Here is a 21,616-nt window from a genome sequence, read left to right on the forward strand (position 1 = left end):
CATTTGATATAGGTAATTTAAATATAAATTTTCACATTGATTACATCACGATAATGTTCGCACAGATTTCGATACCAGGCAGTTAAAACACTGTTCTGTAATTAATTCAGCAGGTGTGCTAATGATCATGCACTGCCAATCTTAACTATAGGAGCAGATATTTAACACACTGTACAAGCTTGAGTTAAAACAAACATGGATTTGTGTGTAACTGAAAATACCCTTGAAATGTTCTCTAGTTACAACCAGTTCACAGGCATAGAAAAAGTTTGCCATCAACGCTTGAGATCAGCTCCTTGGTAGCTTGGGCATGTACACAGTAAAATAATCTAGGAAGATATTGATGTATATTTATATATGCAAATATATATATACACATTAATGTAAATAATTTGTCATAAAATCACAACATTGACGATTTGATCGGCAATTGTTGCCAGACGCTAATGCAAATCCACTTTCCAGCAGTGGTGGTATAAAAAGCACAACCTGCTGCTGTTTCTACTTCGGTATATTCCATTGCACTAGATTTCAGGTAAGTCATAAAACAAGCAAAGAAGTAACAATCAGAAAACAATCATCTTGGAAGATATGCTCATGGTAAAAGTATCTAATTCATATTTAACTTCACATCATTCACACTGTATAACCTTAATTTTAACTTGGACATATCAGACTGCATCCTTTAACATAACAATATCATTTCATTATTATTGAACACAACAAAACAAACTAGAATATTATTCTAGTCTAGGAAGTATAAGACAACAATTCAATTATGTCATGGCAAACCCAATGCATTGAATATTGCAACATGAAAAAAATTGATGAAAACAAAGGAAATAACCAATGCTTATCCCTAAAACCAGCACAAATTACAAGAAACATCAGGTGCCAGAAAATGCTGGAAGTGGTATAATAAAAAAGCAACTCTTAAGATGAAATTGAATACATTGCTGTTGATGGATTCTTCATAGAAGGGCCAAACAATCTAGGTAAAAATGCAGCATTGACAGGTTTAGCTGTATAAGCACTATACACAAAAAAATATGATTTCCGGGTAATGTTCTAGGTGGAAATTAAAAAGGGCATCTTACTTAAAACAGCTGATGAGGAAAGTTAACAAAGACACAACACTGGCATATGAGCTAGTTCATATTGTTACATCTCCCCCTTAGATATTACATGCCAACATAGCATGTTCTTAAAATCCAAGCAACCTGTAAGACCACTTAACTAACACTGTTAATGACTCGGTCCATGAACCGGTCTTCACTTTTACATTCCAAATTCCTTTGCATCATCCTCAGTGATGTCTCCATACTCCCATATTTTCAAGTGGTTCTTGGCAGCTTCGCTTTGAGCATTCTTGTAGTCAGTCAACTAAATTGTAGTGAAAGAGAAAACAAATAAAACAATCAAGATTGGAAAAGGATAGGAATCTTCAAAAAAAAAATCAATCTAATCTTAGATGCAAGTTATTCTTACCAATTTGGCCAGACGGCGCTCTTTTCTTTTTTCAGCAAGCAAGAGGCCATCCTCAATTAAAGCTTTGCCAACATCCACTTTGCTGGTAGGATCTTCAAGTGTAGCAAGGGGGATTGATCCGTTGACCTCTACATTCAGCAGAAGCGTGCGATCAAGAACATCCGATCTGAATGTACTTCTTGCCTCTTCAGAGTAATCCGCCTGTTTCAGAAAACAACCAGATTTCAAAGTTAGCTCGACGCTTTAAAGCAGTTCCTTATCACACAGTGTTTTGAATGTTAGTGGACTCACGTCTGGTGGGAGTGTAACACCAAACAGCTGGTACTCAACAGCATAAGCTTTTTCGGGAGTGAAAGCAGACGGCAGCTGAGCACAGCGCGTGGCTGACAAAGTTTCCCTGTTACCGTAGTCCATGTACAGTACACTGACATTTCCACCTTTTTCAACCTTCTCTACCTTGGCTCGGTACCACTCGTCATCAACAAACTTGGCAGCACATACGTCACCTAGAAATACAAGAAAAGAAAGTTAGTAAGAAGTGTATATGTTACGACAAAGGTCGGTCCCTGGCTAAGGTCCGAACCTAGCCGGCCTAGTCGGCCGTAGTCGAAACCTCGGCTAAGGTATCGCGTGGCGCGAGCGCGAACTTTAGCCGGCTAAGGCTAGTTGGGTACTTCAACCGGCTAAGTCTGGTTGAGGCCAAGTTCAACCAGTTAAGGTAGACCACAGTGGCACAAGTCACCGGCACAGTGCGACTAAAGTGGTTCAATCCTAGAGGGGTGGGAGGGGGAGGGAAGTCCGCCCGTTCCGCCCTCGAAGCGAGGGACTAGCGCTCCCCGGTACCTCAGCGACGAGAAGTACCAAGAAGTTAACAAAGAAGTGAAGGGAGCATTGGAGAAAGAGGGCAAGGGGCTGACGATGAAGGAGCACGATCGCCTGAAGAAGTACGCTGTTACGACGAAGGGAGCCAAGGAATACTTAATAGAAACCGGCGACCACAAGAAATACTTCGTGAACTTCCCTTCCATACCCTACTCCCCTACCTATCCCCTCCCTCGTACCAGAGCATTGCAAAAAGGTCTCCTCTGACCGACCGTCTCTGGCCCTGGCCGCGTGCAGGCGAGAGGTGAGGAGGGGGGGCCACCTCTTCTCACCTCTCGTCTGCACGCGCCCAGACTCTGGACCGAAGCAGCCAGAGACGGTCGGTCAGAGAAGGCTTTTTTGCAACGCTCAGCCGCGTACAACTACCGCTCTGTGCCGGCTAAGGTCTACCTTAACCGGTTAAAGTAGGCCTCATCCAGCCACGGGGCACCTTAGCCGAAGTTTCGGCTGCAACTGACTTAGCCGGCCAGGGTCTGACCTAAGCCGGGGACCGACCTCAGCCGTAACATATAGAAGCATATGTACTAGAAAGAATAGTGAAATATTAGAGTATGCTTACCCTTTTTAGGTTGGTAGGCTCCAGGAAGTGGAGGATTAGCAGTAAATTCCTGACGAATTTTAGCCATTAAAGCCTCCAGCTTGGGACCTTGATCAACTGCTTGAGCATAGAAGTGAAGCTCAGGGGTAGTTTCAGTGACAACTACCCTTATCTGATTAACTTGACGGTCCACATTCCTGTCCTCCTCTTTCTTTTCTTTTACTTCCTGTTCATCTTCTTCCTTGTAATTCTTCCAAACCTACAAAAACACATTTTTGTTTAAAATGGTAGAAGTTAAACAAACATACTATATAACCACAATGAAGCCAAATTGCAATAGAAGAAACTTACCCCAATTCGTCTTGCTTTGGCGGATTCTTCAGCAGCCTTCAATGCTCGGTGATGGTCAGAGTACTCAGCAGAGCTGTGCACTTTGGCATAGCCCTCCTCAGCCAAAGCAACAGAAAGATTTGTGTTTTCTACCCAGAGCCAACCAATGTAGTTTCCAACCCGATCCATAGATTCCACTGAAATTTGTACTTCACGCTGCATACACTTCTCACGAGTAAAGTTAGTGGCCTCTTCATCAGTAAAAGGCTCTCCATCATTATAAGGTGATTGTCCTTGCTTAGTCTTGTTGTATGAAATTCCAGCAAGCAGCAATGTAATCAGCCTTGAATCCTTAGGGATGTAAAGTCGAAGACGGGATCGGCTTGTGATAAACTCAGCAATGGCATCAATTCTTCCAGCACGCTGAAGGAATGGCAAAAACTGCTTTGCTTTTGCTAGATCGCCAGAAACATCAACAACTCGATGTACTGGGGGCTCTTTCTTTGAGTGTAAGCCATGTCCAGACTTAGCCGCTTTAGTCTCGGCAGCAAGAAGTCCATCATAATGTGAAGAGCGCTGATCATCATCTTGACGATAACGGAGAACTGTTGCAAGACCCTTGCTCACAAGAGTTTCAGCAACATTTCTATGAAGAGAAGTGAAATCGTTAGATACGATACAGAGGATGTTAGATGAGATTAGTGGTGTACTGTAATACTTTACTTACACTCCTCCTATGGTGACAGTACAGCAAACTTTCTCACCAAAATTCTGGTAAGCCGGTTGTACGTAGTCTTCTACAATGTTCACCTTCTTACCAATAAGCTTCTTTCGTAAGAATTCTCTTGCCTCAAACATATAGGGCACTTCATACAGTGGCCTTGGTTTACGTTGTCCTGGTGGGAGTGGCGCTTTCTCTTCAGGTTTCTCATCAGCGGATCTGAAAAGCAGCAATAGAATTCAGATGAAAAATTGCTCATTTTGTCAGAAACTTAGTGCTGCATGGCACAACTAGAGATGACTTCACCTTTGCTCCCTTGGTGGCCTAATGCTAGCCAAAAATATTTTCTTGGGAAGAGATTGGCCAGGTACCTTGACCATTAGGGCATCACCATTGATAATTTCAACAACAGTGCCTGAGTACTCTTTACCAGGACTCTGAAAAATATGACACTAACTTCAATCACATGGTACAAATGCAAATGTTTTCCTAAAGCTATTGCAGTATACAGAAGTAAAGCACACACATTATCAATCTAAACCCTAATTTCATACCTGCCTCCTTCCATCACTTTGCATGCATGCATCCTGAGCAATGTTAAATGTGAAGAAAATGAAAAATGTCAGAACCCCAAGATAAAAAAAAATATTGGCTATTAACTTCTTTCATTTGATGTTAATAATTATATTTGAACATATTTGCAGATAACATTTTTGAAAACTAATAACATAGCTCAGAAACATGATGCATAATAAGTAAGCATGGAAAAAACAACAAATTAATTTGGAGTAAGAAATTTCTCAATGATAAAACACCAATTCAATTGTAATAAATGTACCAATAGTAAAAAAAATAACTGTAACGTGTACTTAGTTTTGAAGTATAACAAAGAATCATATTTGATAGTCCCATTCAACAAGATCAGAAAATAAATGTAAACTCACAGTGTTAGTGGGAGTCCAATCCTTCCAAATCCTCAGCCTCTTTTCTTTTGCCTCTTTTTCTGCAGCACGAAGTTTATCTGCACCAGTCTTCATGTGTGCAATGGACCAGTCTACACATCTTGCAAAGCCTTCACGTAACAAGGCAACAGCAATATTTCCTTTCTACAGGTCAAAAACATAAAAATATTTAAACACATTAATTGATAGATCTCTTTGGATAAATGGCACAAGTTTATGAATAAAATTTACCTCATGCAGAATTGATCCAACAAGATTATTGTTATTGGTGGATTCCAGAACAATATCTACATCTCGGTTGAGTAGAAGGCACTCAACAAAGTATTTGGCTTCCTCAGCCAATGAGGTTGAAGCATCGGGCTGTTTGTTTTCATCAGGTCTTGGAATATTTGGAGCCTTTAAGAGACAGTAATTAGAACAATGTTACTGAACGGAGAGGGAATATCATTCCTTTCTTTTTTCAGAGGAGTTCACTTACCCGAATTCCAGAGATCATAAGTGTGATTCTGTAGAAATCAGGAAGAAGGAATGCATGGACAGTAGATCCGTCACGGACATGCTCAATAACTGCTTTGATGGGCTTGTGGCCCATTTTGTCAACAAAGGCCATGGGATTTTCAATAGTCCATTTGATGTCGCGCACATGTTCCTACAATGGGGTAGAAGGAATGAATGAATGAATCATTTTCTTAACATGCATATAACATATAAACACATAAACATATAAAATAGATAGATATTAAAATTACTGTTTACAGTATACTCACAGATGGGTTTCCTCCCCATTTTCCTTTGCCAGCAGTCTTGGCAGCATCTTCAAGTTCAACAAGCCGTGCAACTTCAGGAGCTCGTCCATCTCTGCGCACAGTTGCCAATCCCTCATTCACTAATGATTCAGTGATATTTTCCCCAGACTGAATATCTAAACAATAACACAAAATGATATCAGAAAATTTTTGATCAATTTGTATTTGTACAGATATAATAAAGTAAATAAATGTGGATATAAAAAGGTTTTTCTTTCAAACAAAATGATTGATTGGCAGAATAAACTTACCTTTGCCGAGGTAAAGAACACCATATTCCCGTTGGTTTGAGCTCACCTCCGAAACAAACAAAACTGACTCGCCAATCACCTTTTTACGAAGGAACTCACGGGCTTCCCATGCCCAAGGTTCATCTCTAGTGTCAGCAGCACTACATACATACAAGAAAATTATATATGAATAGGTATGAGTAAAGAGGACAAAGAACTCTAAAACTCAATAAACTGGATGCAGACATTGAGACTCTGGATTTCTGGTACAAAAGAATGGCCAGATGTATATGATTAAAAGAAAATAGACTTCAAAATCCAAAAAATATCCAAAGTGCGAAAAGAAGAGCACAATTCAGAGAAAGTATGCTATAGTATGCCACGGTACAACCCGGTGACTTTAGGATGTTTTGAGGTTAGGGACATCAGCTGTGTTGGCAAGGTACTGCTGGTTGGTTGGCAGTCCATAGCACACGACATCACAGCTGGAGAGCTTACAATAATAGCTATCGATAAATAATACTTCCAGGAACACGTTCAGAAAAAGACAAAAACTTGAACTGCGAATCAGAATTTTCACTTCCCCATAAAATAGGCAACAATCAGAATTCTGCTGATAAATGGGAGCACCTACCTAGCTGTCGCTCGACGAGCCAACTTTGGTGCCAGAACATTGGAGAAGAGAATAGTTTTCTCTAGAGGAGGTGCTCCTTTTCTGGGCGGGCCGCGGATCACAACAGAGTCCCCTGACAGGACCTAAATGAAGAAAAACCTTGCTAAGTAACGAAAATATCGAAGCCGACAAGGTTCCCAGCAGACAGACTCCTCTGGGGGAGCTGCCAGGTAACATCAACACCACTCAATTTCTCACAGAAAATTTTATTTGTCCAATGATTAGATTCATTCAAATGAATCACCGTAACATTTAAAACACATTATTGACATGTTTTGCTTAATTTAGTACCTGTTTGACGATACCGCGCTTAGGTACGGGCTGCGGTGCTGGGGTGCTCATGCTGATGCTGTGTCCATGCAGAGGTGTGCTAAATAAAGGAAGGAGGGCCTGTGGGTCACGTGACGCGTACTATTCGACCACGCGGCCACTTTCCGCTGCTCAATGCGCCACGCTCGCCACCAGGGAAACCCGGACCCTTGCCCCTACTCAAGTGGACCTTGTCCACTGGACAAGGAAAAATTTACGGGGATGGAGAGATATATTGCCCTAATTTTTTCCCCCTGTGTATCCTGAACTTGGACTTTTCCGTTTTAAAGAGTTTTAATGGGCGTCGACCAAAGCCGCAGTGCCATGCTGCGATGTCGATGATGTGGCACCCGAAACGCTGACGTCGACGAGCAATCACCGGATGGGCTGGGCCGGGCTGTTGCTTGAAGAATTTAATATGAGTTTTGATACTGGCATAATGAAAATGGATTTAAAAAATTAAGTAAAAAAGAAAAATAATGTAAACAGTTCCATAAATATTTATTTCAATATGCTAAAATAGGTGAACACTGGAGAATGTTGCTTCAGCCAGGGAAGTTGAAGAATACAGAAACATTCAGTTTTAACAATACAAGGAAAAGTTGCACGAGTTCAAACTTGAATTAATTCTTCAATATACAACAACATACAAAAATGTTCACAGAGTCGCTTTTCAGATTGAGGGGCAGATGGGTCGTAGAAAATATTATAAAAGGAGTATAAAATTGATTTGAGATTTTTGAGTTAACTGACAAATTATATATAACAAGCCAAGCCACATACATGTAATTATGATTAGGACAAGAGTTGCCAAGACAATATTGCTTGGTAGCATGTGAATTGATCCTTCTTTTCTGCAGACATTTAAAACAGTGATATTTTCCTAGTTAAGTCTAAGCACAATGAAGCACTATACAAAATATGATCTATTTACATTTAAGAGTTCCAGAATAAAGTCTTAAAATTTACTTCAAAATATTAGATTAATTCAAAGAGCAGGACCAACCAGTACATGATTTGGGCAAGTATCCAGCATCATTACCTTGAGTTATTGAAATGGTTCCTGTCTGATTGACAGATGCCTCCCATAAGCCTGGAGTTTGTATAATCTGAAAAAAAAAAAAAAAAGAACAAAAATGAAGACACAGTTAAAAAATAATTACTCACAGGATAGATGGATATGAGAAGAGTCTAAATAAAATAAATATTTACTAACCTTTTGAACAAGTTCTTCAAATGCACACTCTACTCCATCACGAGTTTTGGCACTTGATTCAATGTATAACGCAGCATGCCTCTTAGCAAATTTTATTCCTTCTTCTCTCGTTACCTGTCTTGAATCCTGAAAGCAAGAAAATCACAAAGGTTAAACTATTCACCAGATCTTAGATTCCTCAGTGTAGGCGATTTCAATGTATTCTTTCCAGGTTTCTTTAATTTTATTAGGGCTATCACCTGGTCAATTTTGTTTCCAACAATCATTTTCACTATGTTCCTCTTTGTGGTGTAGGTATCAAGCTCATCTAGCCATGTTTGCATTTTATTGAAGGTTTCTCTCCTACATACATCATAAACAACAATTGCTCCTTGAGCATTTCTATAATAGCTGGGTGTTAAGGTCCGAAATCTCTCAACTCCGGCTGTGTCCTGTCAAAAAATTAAACATAGTTAGCTTATTTTAGGTGGGGGTGGTAGCATGCAAAGAAATTTCAACAGAAAAGCAAGATATTTGTAAAATACACTTTGTGTAAGACTTACCCATATAGCTAGTTTGACTGTATTTCCGTCAACTGTGACCTTCTTTGTCTTAAAGTCCACTCCGATAGTTGCTGACACATTACTATCAAAACTGTCATTTATAAATCGTAGAAGTAAACTGAAAAAAGAAAAAAGTTGTTCGTACAACCCTACAACATATCATTTCATATGACATTTGTTAATTTATGGGACATTCAAATCAGCCTCAATGTGTTAAGGTGGATTTACAATTGCAACGCAGCAAGCGTAGTTGTGCTGCTAGCGTAGTTGTGCTGCTAGCGTTAAAACAACACTCGTAAGGTCCTCTTCCACTCCCCCCTCACCCTGTTCTGACCACAACACCAGCATTAATTCAACGCAAGCGTTCAAGATACGCTCGCTGAGTTCTAATCATAAATCCCCCTTTATGGATGATGTTTCTTTCATCATAAAACACAACAAGAGTTGCACTGATTCTGAACAGACAATAGCTCTATAAAATAACATCAAACAATACTTAAAAATAATGAAAAGGTAAATTTAACTGCCGACTTTTTTTTTAATTATAGTTCATGAACGTCAGAATGATGGAAAACCAAAAAGTATCAAGATAGAATCCTAACCAAGAGGCTTCATAAGGAATGCCATGTAATAAAAAACAAACTGCATAACAGTAATCAAATGTTACAAACAAGTAGAAAAATGAATCGGGGGGAAACTAATGCAAATTTGGATACTGCGTCGTAAAGAGGTACGACCATGAAGATGATATACATGACTATCCGAGGACAGTTAAGTTTTCTAGTTGACAGAAAATTCGTCATATTAACTAATGTTTGAAAACAAACTGGTCGAGGGCAAGAGAACTACCTTGTTTTCCCAACAGAACTTTCACCGATGATAAGTATTTTAAATGTTGAAAGAATATCAGGATCCATTGTGATGATTGTGGAGCTGTGCTGTGACTCAGTTGACACTGTTTATTGCTAAGACTACAAAACAAGGAAAACCTACCGTTTATTCGGACGTGGCCACCAAACTCAAAGCTTGCATTAGAGTGAGAAAGAAATACACCATACAATAGCATTTTCGGAAGTAGCCAACATTTGAAGTAGGCTTTGCAGTATATCCAACCTTACACTTTTCCAGACTTTATTCAAAGAGATTCGCCATGAAGCCGGGGTTAGGTAAAATAACTGCAACTATTATATCCCATGAATCATTTCTCGACCAAGAACATTAACAATCGTCCTATAATTCACCGTTGTCATGCCAGCTGTGCGAGCTGCAGCTGCAGGTGTGTCTATCTAAGGGGTCGTGATATTTTCAAAACGTCGTAACACAAATGCAAATGCAAATGCAACTTCAAACAATATGAAAGAGAAAAAGGAGACAAACCCTTAGACAACTATTTACTCGCCGATATTAATGAAACTTTTACTCAGAGTTTGCCCTGCTTGTACCCTACTCAGCAATAAAAATCTATGTAAGACTTTCTGTTAATATTACGAATCTGTTGTCAAATCGTGAGAAGTATGTTGAGCATGAGTTGACGAGGTTATAGCGTTGTTTGTTTTACTAAGATTCTGTTGTTTCGTTGCTCCCGGTTTGAAAAGTTCATTTCTGTGAGCGGCAATTCTTCCCATTTATTAATTTATTCAGTGACCGTTTCTCTATTTGATTGCAGGAGACGACTTTTACGGGATGGGTACTCCTGGAGAAATGAGTGTACCTGAAGGATTGATAGTGGATTCACGTCCTGAATTTTTCACTTCATGCTCACATGAAGAAGCCCTTGAAGATGTTGAACACCCAGCATGGATTAGCACCACAAGCTTCTCAGAATCATGTGGTAGCTACCTGTCTCGAATTTCCAGCTTATGCCTTGAAGCCAAAGAAAGTGATTTTTCAGAATCAGCTGATTGTAGAGTTGTTCCTGAACATTCCCAAGAAAATGGTAATATGCAAGAAAACTCTTGCTCCCCAGTTCCTGCAACTAGTTTTCATTTTGATGAGGCTGGTGGCATTCCAAAACTTGGAGATATTGCTTTTGTTTATCAAGAAGACAGAAACCCATTTACTGCCTCAGGAAGTTTACAGTCACTGTCTAGCTCTTCTAAAACTATTTATGCAAGCCCTAGATCAAACTCGGGCAGTCAATTTTATTCTCGTAACAAGTCCTTGGCAGGGAGAGCAATCCAAACACGAGGAAATTTATATAGGGAACGTGCTCCAAGTGAAAATGCTTTGGACTTCAGGAACTTGAACAGTGTAAGAGAATGCAAATTAAGTCAATCACTTCATGATGTTTCTAGTATTCCTTCAAATGGCTTGAAGAAACCCGTACGAAAATCAGCAGGAGCATCTTTATCTACACTTTGCTTACGTAATAGGTCAAGGGATTCTGGTTTTATTCAGTCAGAAAGTTTACTGAGCCTTAGCAGTGGGAGCCGGAACTATGATCATGTTGAAAGTAAGGTGAAACGCTATATACAGGATATCAAAGACGCTGATGCCGCACGTAGAAAAGAACGTGCCAGGAACAGAGTCACTTCTGTCAATGACCCTAAACAACCTCTGGAAAATGATTACTTTGAATCTCAAGACAGCAGCATTCTTTTGAAAATGCAACAAGATTTAGAAGAAAAGGATCGCCTTCTCTCAAAGCTGCAAGAGGACTATAACCGTCTTCTTGGGAAATATGCTGAGGCTGAGAATAGGATTGACAAGTTTCGGTTTGGATGGTATGAAAGCTCTCCATCTGCAGCTCAAAGACCCTTTCTTTCCCCACCAAAAAATCAGACAAAAAATAACAATCTGAAACACTTTGTCCAGACCTCTCCTTTAGCAGAAATGGATAACTGTAGTCTATCAAGTTCCATGTTTTTATCCAACTTTGAAGACTTTGATTCGCCTGATTCGAGCTTTGACATAAGAAGGGGGATGAAGAATGTCAAACAAAATGAAAGAAAACCAAATGAGGTCATAGTCAGTGCTCCACTTCGCCCAATTGCAAGTTTATATTGTACATCTGTTCGGTTGGACCGTGTCATGGCCCCCCTTCATTCCAAGTCTTCTGTGGACGAACAATCTATGTCATCCTCACATGATCAGTGTAATGAACCAAATGAGAATAAGCCAATTATTGATGATGGATTACCTGAACTCACTATCCTGGAGGGTACTACGGATACGGGGATAGACACCTTTTGTCCTTTGAGTGTGGAAGGTTTGTCTACAACCCATCATCCATCAAAGGCGATTGGTCATCTGCCTCATGAAGATCCCATGTTAAAAGTAAGCAAACTGTAGAACATTATCATTAGATAGTGAAGCAATCACCTATATTTATCTTTTCTATCTAATTGCAGGTACAGCGTTGGCAGAAGAGTATTCCTACACCAACTCGCCCACATCCTAAGTTTTCTCCATTTTCTAAAAGTAGCTCAAGAAAGCGAACTCAGTTACCTGATAACAGCTTTGAAATGGTGGTTCAGCAGCAGAAAGACCAAGTGTCGGAACAGAATGCTAACAAAAAGAATTATTCTAGCATTGGAATACAAGTAAATGAAGGAGATAGTCTTGATCTCCCCTCCACCATCAGCAGAATGAGTACACCAATGGTTCCCTGTCTAAACTTGGGAGAACTATCTGGGTGCACAGATGAATTCAGTGGCAGCCTTCTTTCCAGTGAATGTGGGAAGAACAAGTCAACTGGTCACCTACCCTCAGAATCACACCCCAGTTCAAAAGTTCACTCAGATTCTCATTCTTCTATGCCATCCAAAAGTTTCTCTTCCAACATTGAAATTTCTACCTCTACCAAACAAATACATGAGGGAAAATGCAAATCATGTGGTTCAAACTTGAAGTCGAGAGAAAAGCATGTTTCCAGTAAGAGAAAGGAAGAAAGAAACAATCAATTTTCTTCTGCAGAAAAACTTGAATTGTTAAGAAACCATGTGCCACTATCTTCAAGGAAGGAAAAGGTTCAAAAATCAATATCTCAGTTGAGTGGTTCAGATTTGGCACAATTAGTGTCAATGATATGGAAAGACCAGGATCATGTTGTGCCTACCAGCCCTGAGGAGGAAAAATCATATCAGCATGCCTTTGAAACTCTTGAACGAAAAATGAATTCTCTTAAAAACTCTGTCAATTTGCAAACTTTTGTGAGCTTACTGGATGTCCTTTTGGAAAAAGCCCCCACCACCGGATGCATTTGCCATCATGATCACAGTGTTCCAAATTCTGGGAATACAACTGGGCTTTTGTCTAGTCCAGCACAAGAGGCATCTGTACTTCCTGATTGTTCTGATGTAGTAAGTCTTCAAGTTTCCAATATGGTTCCTGCTTTAGAAATTTTAATTTAAGATGGAACAGTTTTTATTTATTTCTTGTCTACAGGATGGATCTTTGCTGCAGTGCCTGGAGGAATTAGATCAGTACACTCATCAGGTATGGGCGAAGACGGAGTCATTTTTGGAAGTTTTGAATTCAGATAAATGTAGCACATCGCTCAGACCTCAATAAAGAGTTTCTTACAATGTTAAGTAGCAAAAATTTTAGGAAATAAATACAAATTGCATGGGTTGATTACTTAAATTTTGAAATTCTTCACTTTTTACCAATTATTTACCAAGCTAAGAATGCAAATTTGTGTGAAATTTTCATATGATTTGATGTGATTGTCAATTTTATTCTCTTGCTTTAACTTTATGTGATAACTGTCGTAAGATTGATCTCTCCCTTGATTCACTGGCACTGCTTTCTGTGAAGGAAGTAATACAAATGTCATTTTTTGTTAAAGTGGTGAATTACTTTTTATTGTGATTATTTTAATGTTTTGAACTTTTCTTCCTAGCACCATTTTGCTAAGAATAAGAAAGTGAATTAAAATGCAGGTGGCTGTAAGTGTACTGTTGCGTTAGTTGTCCCTTTTAAAACAATGAGGTATTTATCATACAGTATTAGATATGTTTAATTGTATTGCGTATGTACTTAATATAAAGTTAAGAATTATAGTTGACTTAAACTAAACTAGTCACGTGGGGCCAATCTTATTGATAAAATGTGTTGTGCTGAATGATGTTGGAATTAAAAGTATTGTCTTCAATAAAAATGCATATTGTAACAAACTCCTCATTTTGGAATATTAAATTTAATCTCAAACATGGTTGCAAGACAAGCCTACATGGAATGATGCTGACTAGGAAATTCATTGGCATTTAATAAATGCTAATACAAATAAAATGCAATTTGAATAATTAAAATGCACAAATTAAAATCATGATCCTGCCATGAAGATATTACTAAATTGCAATACAATACTTTTCTAGAAGCCACTACTTATGCATGTTATATTGTCATTGCACAGTAAATTTTAAGCTTCCACAATAAATTCCGGAGGTACTGACTTTCCAAGTATGTTACAGGGCAAGTATAAAAAACTGTTCGGCTTTGAAATTATAAAATGTAAGAATCTTCTATGCAGGTATCTTGGTCACACTGTCATGGATGGCATTGGCAACATGGTCAATGTTGTTTGTTGTCAGTCCAGCAATGTTGATTCGTCCAGACTTCAGTAAATAAACGTGATGCTCTTTCACCATATGAGCCACTTGAGGTTCTAAAGGAATAGGAGCAAAAATCAGGGATGTTAGATTCAATAAAATTTAAAACAAAAACGAAATACAGACAAGCAAAAAGTAACTTTTTAGTACCTGAAAGGCCTGTATACGAAAACATTCCTATCTGGTTAGTAATGTGGTCCCAATTCCCTGGAGTTTGCAGCTTCTGCAATCTTTCTTTCAAACCTTGACGCATGCTTAGGATTCTGCTTGACATAGTTTTGATAGCGTCCTCCCTGTAAAACAGTCAAAACTGTAGAAAGCAGCATTTAATAGCCACAGAAGGAAGTTTAGAAATGTTACCAACCATTCTTTGTACAGCTTATCATCGTTAAGAACAGATGAAACAATCCGTGCTCCATGGTTGGGAGGGTTTGAGTAGTTTCCTCGGATAAGCAAAGTTATCTGTGATTTCACTTCAGGAATACACTGCTGGCTCTTCATGACAACAGTCAAGTTACCAACCCTCTCATCTATCAAAAGAAATGGAAGGTTGCAGGTTTACACACTAAACTATTCTACTGGAATTGGAAGTAATATCACAACACCTTACTGTAAAGTCCAAAATTCTTCGCAAATGATTGAGAGCAGAACAGCTCAAAGCCTCGCTGTACAAAGTAGCGGACAGCATGGGCATCCCTGACAAGGTCTCCAGAAGCAAAACCTTGGTAAGCTGAATCAAAGAAGGGGAATAAGCCCTTTTCCTAAAAATGTGGGAGCAATGTGGTTAGTTCAAAATTCAGTTTGAAGGATTTAAGAACTAGAAACAGGTGTCGTCTTTACCTCTACAACATCGGCAATCTGCTTCCATTGTTCAGGAGTAGGATCGCAGCCAGTAGGATTGTGGGCACATGCATGCAGAATGATGACTGATCCCTTGGGAGCATTTCTTAAATCTTCTAGCATGCCATCAAAATCAATACTCTTTGTTGCAGGATTCCAGTATCGATACTGGCGGGGCTCAGTGAACCCAGCATTGGTAAAAATGAGTCCATGGTTCTCTGAAATAAACATAAGATGATTAGTAAAACACATTACATTCAGTATTGAGTGACATGCTATGTGGAAAGGTTCTATCACACAAAAAGCATGAGGTTGCCACAACTACCTCAGAACACTGTCGGGAAAGATTAATATGTGCCCTTACCCCATGTTGGAGTTGAGTAATAGAAAGTTGTCAGCTTCAGGTGCTTATGAAGAAAGTCGGCACCAATCTTCAGTGCTCCTGTACCACTCAATGATTGAATTCCAAATGCCCTCCCCTCGGTCCAAGCTGGACTGTCAGAGCCAAGGAGCATTTTAGTAGCTGCTGATGTAAAAGTGTCCAACCCAAGGACAGGTAAGTATTCATGGTTCAACTCTTCATTAGCTGCCATTTGCTGTTCAGTTTTCCGGACAACGGGCAAAACCCATGGTTTTCCTTCATTAGTGCGATAAGCTGAAATAAAGTATAGGACATAGATTAGTATAAGTAAACTCCCAGAGAAAGATCTTATCACAATTTGACCCCAGGCTGAACATCCAAGTAAACAAACAAGTGAACCTTGAACTATCTTTCGGCAAGGGTCAAGACACACAATCATGATTGCAAAGTCAACAGCCTGTCAGATCACAGGAAATAGAGTGGTAACAAAATACCTAAACTACTTATATGAACAGTCTTGTCGGGATTACTTTTCTAAAACACCCAAATCAAATACATCCGGTGCCGATCAATCTACAGTAGTAAAATCCATACCTCCAACACCAAGGTTTACTTTCTTCGGATGATTGTCATCTAAATATGACTTATTCAGAGCGAAGACTTCAATAGGAGGGCCGAGCTGGACGCAAGAAAACCAAGACGGTGACATGATGAAGGAAATTGATGAACTTGACACTGACGTCTGACGTGATAACAGCCGGCTGAGCTCCCGAACAAGTGGCAGAAGAGTGTTTGATTCCAGTACTATTTAAGCTTACCCCTGACCTTTCAAGGTCGTCTTCCCTCCACTTCCACACCCCGTTATATATCCGAAGGGAAGACGTATCAATTTATTTCTACTCTGTGGACCGGATAATAATATTTTAGTGCTTTTCTTTGATTAAGAGAGCTCTTAAAAACTAAGAGTTCGTTGAAAACTTCTCCCGTAAACACGTAGAGGTGACCACATGTGACCTGTGCTAGAAGGGACCCTGAACGAAAACTAGAACGGACGTACTGTACTCCAGTTTCCTGTCGTCTGTGTTTACATACATCCATCTGCAATCTCGCTGTTGTATTCTCCTTTGTTTAATTTTATGAACGATGATCGAATCAAAGTACTTCTTGTTATTCAGCTAACGATGTAATAATTCTGTTGTTATCTCGTGATTGGGTAGCCACTATTTTTCGGCCGAGTTTCGGAGTGTTCTCCGTAGTAGGTTATTGTCAGTTCTGCTGGTGCCTGGTACTCGTTCAAAGCTGTCACCGCAGGCACAAGCACCCTTGGTACGATCAAACATGAATCGGCCACCTGGACGACGGCTGCATGAATTCAATCATGTGAGCCTGTGTGTGAAATACATGATATTCTTTCTCAACTTTATATTTTGGGTATTTATCATTGTTGGATTTCCAGACATTTTTTGAAGTGTTTCATTTTCCATAGACTTGTCATTCATTTACTAATGATGTCAATTCATTTCAGCTATTTGGTGGATTGTTGATTGGCATCGGTCTCTATGCGTTTGTGGATAAATGGCAGGATAAAGAATTTGTTAAAGTAGAGAATATTTACGATGTGATTCTTAATGTTTCACTGGTTATGATATTAGCTGGTGGCGTGGTGTTCATTGTCAGCTTTACTGGGTGTGTAGGTGCACTACGAGAGAATACATGCTTATTGAAGTTTGTAAGTATCATTGGTGTAGGGTTAGTTTAACTAAAGTTTGGTTTCGATCCAAAGTTTGATCTATTTTAATGAAATGTGGTTTTTAGGTGCATTAGTAACATTAATTTTATTTTTACTTTCAGTATTCGCTGTGCCTTTTAGTGTTCTTCTTGTTAGAAATGGCGGTAGCCATTATGGGATTTGTATTCCCCCATACAATGCAGTCATTACTAGAGGAAACTCTCTCTGATAAAATAATTCACATGTATAGAGAAGATGATGACCTTAAGAATTTCATAGATTTCGCTCAGCAAGAGGTACTTTTAAAACTTTTCAACTGAAACATAACAGCTGTCTGTCCACTTTACTTACTTTAGTTATTTTCCAACAGTTCCGTTGCTGTGGCTTGAGCTCTGAAGGTTACATGGACTGGTCCAAAAATGAGTATTTCAACTGCAGTTCTCCTAGTGTTGAGAGATGTGCTGTGCCCTACAGTTGCTGTATAAATGCTACAGATATCTCGGCAAGTCTCTTATAATTAAATTCCCAAAATTCTTTTTCTTTTTATAACTTTCTTAAACTATTGATAACATTTGATTTTTTTTAAATGTTGTTTTGTTTAGAGTGGGCTGGTGAATATCATGTGTGGATATGGAGTTCAAAATCGACCTGTAAGTATAGGAGTAGTATATTTTTTTTTTCTGTTTTTTTTTTTTTTTTTAATGTAGAAAGTCTCTAAAATTCAGTGTGATTTACAGGTGGCTGAAGCAAGCAACCTTGTTTGGGCTAGTGGTTGTATAGAAGTGGTGAGAGCTTGGGCAGAGAGAAATTTGTACTTTATTGCTGGTGTTGCTCTTGGTGTTGCATTATCACAGGTACGCATAATAAACTCATTTCAATTACATCATTCACTGGCAACTATAAGAGATTTGAGAAGGGCGTTTGTCTTTATTGGCTTATGGAACAATGGCTGAAAAAAGAATTTGCCTAAGTAGAAAATATTATAATGTTAATCTTGCTCGTAACATACGTTGGCTGTGATGTGGTCATTGTTTTAACTACACTTAAAATTTCTATTTTGCAGTTGTTGGTGATATATTTAGCGAAAACTTTAGAGGGGCAAATCGAATTGCAGAAGTCAAGATGGCATTCATGAGTCATAACCTACCGCCTCGGATGAATTGTGTGCGTTGCTGCAATTTGTGGTAGGTTCATATTGAAAATTCTTTGACTTGAATTTAAAGAGTTTGGTAAAGACATTGTGATTACAGTTGGTTTATTTGATTGTCTAATAATCAATTTGGATTGCAACAGTAATTGTCAAATATTCTTTGTGGAAGTTAATTTGATGGCCCTGGAGAGGCAAATTATGTGTAAATTTTAAAGCTTCCTTTTCTTGCTATCAAAATTTAAGATAATGCATATTTTTCACAGCAGAAGAATTACTTGTCAGTTCTAGTCAGGGAATTCCTCGGCTCATCCGAATGCTAATGCTTAAATTTTCAGGTTTTATCATATTACCATTTTGTTTGAACTTCTTACTGTTCAGTTATTTGCTTTTCTTATTTACCCTTCATTCTTTAAAGTTTGACAACAGCATGCCAACTTCTCTTTAATTGACCAAATTGAACATTGGGATTAGTTCTTCTTTCCTTACCCATGACTGGAGGCTGCACAGTATTACTTTTAAGATCTGATATGTTATCTTAGTATCATAAGTTAAGTTTAGTAAACTTTTGCACAATATACTTATATTTTAGGTTTGTTATCTTTTAGTCCATCTCTACTTGCTATGTATGTATGTATGTGTGTATGAATGTTTGTATGTATTGTATACTTCATGTTAAGACTTGTCAATATAACTGCCTTGTGCCAACAAATTTTACATCAAACATCACATCCCAGGCACTTGGTCTGTTCTATATAAAGTACGACATAGAGTTAATTATGACCAGTATTCTTTAAGCTGATGATAAAGCATTCAGCCTGATAACATCTCTTAGTACTCCTAAATTTTGAAGGCTGCATATTCTTGTTGTCAAACTCTCTTACTGGAACACATACTCTTTGACAAACTATGTCCAACGCAAATGGATGTAAATTTAGTAAGGGTCAGTAGTGCTTCTATGTTACATGACTAATAATTTCTTAGCTGGCGTGCCTAGCTGTGATCTAGTATAAATACTTCTTATTGTACTCTGATAATACCTGTGTTAAGAGTTCTAAATTTACCCTTAAAAAACGTAATTGTAGTACCACTCCGACCTCCACCGCTTTAAAAAAAATTGAGAGTCCTGGTAATATTCTTGAAGTAGCAATACTTTGTATAATTCCACAATTTCAACAAGTCTTTTCCAAATTTCTAAGTACTTTTTGGTAATTTCCATGTGACCTTTTCAGGGCAAATGGGATGTTTTCCTTTCCTCCACTCCATCCAATCATTATTTAATATATTGGGTGTTTAATTCTTGTTTCTTATTTTAAGTTTAATTTGGGAAATATTCAAAAACTTGTTTTCGTGGCAACCAACATGAATGAGTGTGCCAAATTTCTGGTTTATCAAGATCAAAATTGTGATATCATGGACTTTAATTCATTTCTGTAATATGATAATTAAATTGTCAAATTATCTTAGACAATTAGAAGATCACTAGACAAGGTTTGAATTTGACAATTTTTCCTCAAGCCTGGGTCTCTTTTTTTCATAAGGATTCAGTTGTGTAATTCATCACTGTGCATCTACTTTACAATGTCTATACAGTACTGTTTAAGCAGTGATGTACGTACAAGCCATGTGCAAAAAAAACACCACAAAAAACAAGACCCATTGTGAGTTTTTTTCAACTTAATCTGAGAGGGAAATTCCTTATTTATTTTTATTATTAGAACACAGATACTAGCAAGACCAGCAAGTAAAGATAACGAGAAGTGGTTTAAATATATTTAATATAATTCAAACAGTCTTGATCACTAAATGCACTGACACCTTATAAAGATCACCTGATATACTTTCACCAAGTGTAACTCAGCACATCGACAAATTGGATTCACTTTTCTTTTGGGAGAGCTTTGTTATCTCTGTAGATGACATAATTTAGGGCAGTTGCTAAGCCCAGCCAAGCTAAGTATGGTAACATTAAGAGACCAGCAGGTTTGTGAACATTATAAAATGCAAATGCACACAAAGCCACATTGATGTCCAAAACTGCTATCTCTACAAGAGACTGAAAAGGAGAGAAACAAGTCCATTAGAGAAGGAAATGTAACATTGAAAATGTAACACATTGTAGGCACCCAGTCAGATATGCCATGTCTTATAGATGTCTAAGGGGACCATTTAAACATCTAAATGGTCCTCTTAGACACAAAAATGGTCACCTTAGATGTGATATTTTTGGCTGGGTAAGTTTTCTCTAACACTGACTTACCCATTTTAACTCATGAGCTCCAAAGAAAATCGGTGACCAGGCCCAGTTGAGGGCTAATTGAGTAGAGTATAAAATTAAAGGTCCCTTTGCAATCCCTAAGAAATAAAATTAAGAAATATATTCATAAATTCCTTTTTAAAGAAATAAGTTGATTACTTCACCTAAATTATGATAGCATACCACTGAAACCATCACCATGCTTCCACACCAGGTAGGAGGCATAGCCCATCCCACAATAAAGGCTAGTCCATACTGGTCCAAAAGCTTTGTTGGGTGGGCGCCAATCTGGACGTTTGAGTGTCTGCAAACAAAAGACATATCGAGATAACCAAAAGTATACTTAGAATCTTACGGTGAAGTGATTAGATGAACTGTGACTGCTGTGACAAGTGCATAACACGCTGCTGAAGTGGAAAACTAAAAGTGATCCTAGATAATAATTTTAAGTAGAAAAAGAACTAGATTGCTTTATTTTCTTACCTCATACCAGGTCTTGATACTTTCACGGTTGTAATAACTGCTCACCCATCCTCCAACGTTGGGAAGGACCACAGCACCAATCGCAGGTAAGTGAGGAATAACCATCTTTCTTTAAGTCTGTGAGAAAAAACAACGCAAGAAAAAGTCTTAATCAAACACACCGGTATCACAAAGTAAATATGTGCGCAAGTCTCATGTAAGAATTACGTCATGTGATGTATTACTACGCAAATCTCACCTGAAAGTAACCAGGACTGTTCAAAAGAAGGTTTCCGAAAGTACAACGCCCACTGATACTGATGTTATCAGCGGATCCCGTTGATCCCGTTATTTGTTACTTTCTGGGTACTAAGCTCACTCCTTTCCTTGCAGACAGACGGACGGATGTGAAACAGCAGACCACAGCAGACGAACTGAAAGGGTGTGAACGAGTGTAGTTAGTTTACAGTAGGAAGTACAACTCCTTCACCCGACTCCTCCCATTGGCGCAGCGCAATGCTACAACACAAAGTTGTTGCCACCCTGCAGGAATGAACTCGTTCAAAAGATT

The 21,616-nt window shown here is 38.6% G+C and overlaps 6 protein-coding genes across 9 annotated transcripts; 2 read left to right on the top strand and 4 right to left on the bottom strand.

Annotated features, from left to right (window-relative positions):
* Positions 1-299: 299 nt before the first annotated feature.
* LOC113203370 (staphylococcal nuclease domain-containing protein 1) lies at positions 300-7,087 on the bottom strand. Its single transcript, XM_026418019.2, has 14 exons — positions 6,922-7,087; positions 6,592-6,713; positions 5,979-6,118; positions 5,689-5,843; positions 5,400-5,570; positions 5,153-5,317; positions 4,904-5,065; positions 4,266-4,396; positions 3,966-4,178; positions 3,260-3,884; positions 2,930-3,167; positions 1,780-1,994; positions 1,489-1,689; positions 300-1,383 (listed from the first exon to the last, which is right to left on the bottom strand). Exons 1-14 carry the CDS (start codon positions 6,970-6,972, stop codon positions 1,279-1,281), a joined length of 2,694 nt encoding a protein of 897 aa, XP_026273804.1. The 5' UTR covers positions 6,973-7,087; the 3' UTR covers positions 300-1,278.
* A 334-nt stretch (positions 7,088-7,421) lies between these two features.
* Positions 7,422-9,694, bottom strand: LOC113203378 (ras-related protein Rab-18-B). The gene is made up of 5 exons (XM_026418028.2): positions 9,547-9,694; positions 8,698-8,815; positions 8,395-8,586; positions 8,156-8,281; positions 7,422-8,048 (listed from the first exon to the last, which is right to left on the bottom strand). Exons 1-5 carry the CDS (start codon positions 9,612-9,614, stop codon positions 7,923-7,925), a joined length of 630 nt encoding a protein of 209 aa, XP_026273813.1. The 5' UTR covers positions 9,615-9,694; the 3' UTR covers positions 7,422-7,922.
* Positions 9,695-9,777: 83 nt separating this feature from the next.
* LOC113203371 (uncharacterized) lies at positions 9,778-13,281 on the top strand. Of its 3 annotated transcripts, none has more exons than XM_052263748.1 (4): positions 9,778-9,863; positions 10,364-11,973; positions 12,048-12,998; positions 13,084-13,281. In XM_052263748.1, exons 1-4 carry the CDS (start codon positions 9,848-9,850, stop codon positions 13,207-13,209), a joined length of 2,703 nt encoding a protein of 900 aa, XP_052119708.1. In that variant the 5' UTR covers positions 9,778-9,847; the 3' UTR covers positions 13,210-13,281. The 3 variants fall into 3 exon arrangements, with proteins under 3 accessions (XP_052119708.1, XP_026273805.1, XP_026273806.1); XM_026418020.2 differs by having other exon boundaries at positions 9,816-9,973; XM_026418021.2 differs by lacking the exon at positions 9,778-9,863 and adding an exon at positions 9,987-10,162.
* Positions 13,282-13,804: 523 nt separating this feature from the next.
* LOC113203372 (aspartate aminotransferase, cytoplasmic) lies at positions 13,805-16,273 on the bottom strand. Its single transcript, XM_026418022.2, has 7 exons — positions 16,045-16,273; positions 15,454-15,744; positions 15,090-15,307; positions 14,860-15,010; positions 14,614-14,779; positions 14,400-14,542; positions 13,805-14,305 (listed from the first exon to the last, which is right to left on the bottom strand). Exons 1-7 carry the CDS (start codon positions 16,157-16,159, stop codon positions 14,163-14,165), a joined length of 1,227 nt encoding a protein of 408 aa, XP_026273807.1. The 5' UTR covers positions 16,160-16,273; the 3' UTR covers positions 13,805-14,162.
* Positions 16,274-16,416: 143 nt separating this feature from the next.
* On the top strand, positions 16,417-19,981 carry LOC113203377 (tetraspanin-33). The gene is made up of 7 exons (XM_026418026.2): positions 16,417-16,881; positions 16,976-17,179; positions 17,302-17,475; positions 17,550-17,681; positions 17,782-17,829; positions 17,917-18,033; positions 18,243-19,981. The coding sequence occupies exons 1-7, from the start codon at positions 16,789-16,791 to the stop codon at positions 18,312-18,314; spliced, it is 840 nt and encodes a 279-aa protein (XP_026273811.1). The 5' UTR covers positions 16,417-16,788; the 3' UTR covers positions 18,315-19,981.
* Positions 19,982-20,087: 106 nt separating this feature from the next.
* On the bottom strand, positions 20,088-21,472 carry LOC113203379 (translocator protein). 2 transcript variants are annotated; one of them, XM_026418029.2, is made up of 5 exons: positions 21,305-21,472; positions 21,067-21,183; positions 20,767-20,887; positions 20,587-20,681; positions 20,088-20,382 (listed from the first exon to the last, which is right to left on the bottom strand). In XM_026418029.2, exons 2-5 carry the CDS (start codon positions 21,169-21,171, stop codon positions 20,206-20,208), a joined length of 498 nt encoding a protein of 165 aa, XP_026273814.1. In that variant the 5' UTR covers positions 21,172-21,183; positions 21,305-21,472; the 3' UTR covers positions 20,088-20,205. The 2 variants fall into 2 exon arrangements, with proteins under 2 accessions (XP_026273814.1, XP_052119713.1); XM_052263753.1 differs by having other exon boundaries at positions 21,274-21,467.
* Positions 21,473-21,616: the final 144 nt, after the last annotated feature.

Source organism: Frankliniella occidentalis, unplaced genomic scaffold, assembly GCF_000697945.3.
Source record: "Frankliniella occidentalis isolate FOCC.00 unplaced genomic scaffold, Focc_3.1 Scaffold14, whole genome shotgun sequence".
Taxonomy (NCBI): domain Eukaryota; kingdom Metazoa; phylum Arthropoda; class Insecta; order Thysanoptera; family Thripidae; genus Frankliniella; species Frankliniella occidentalis.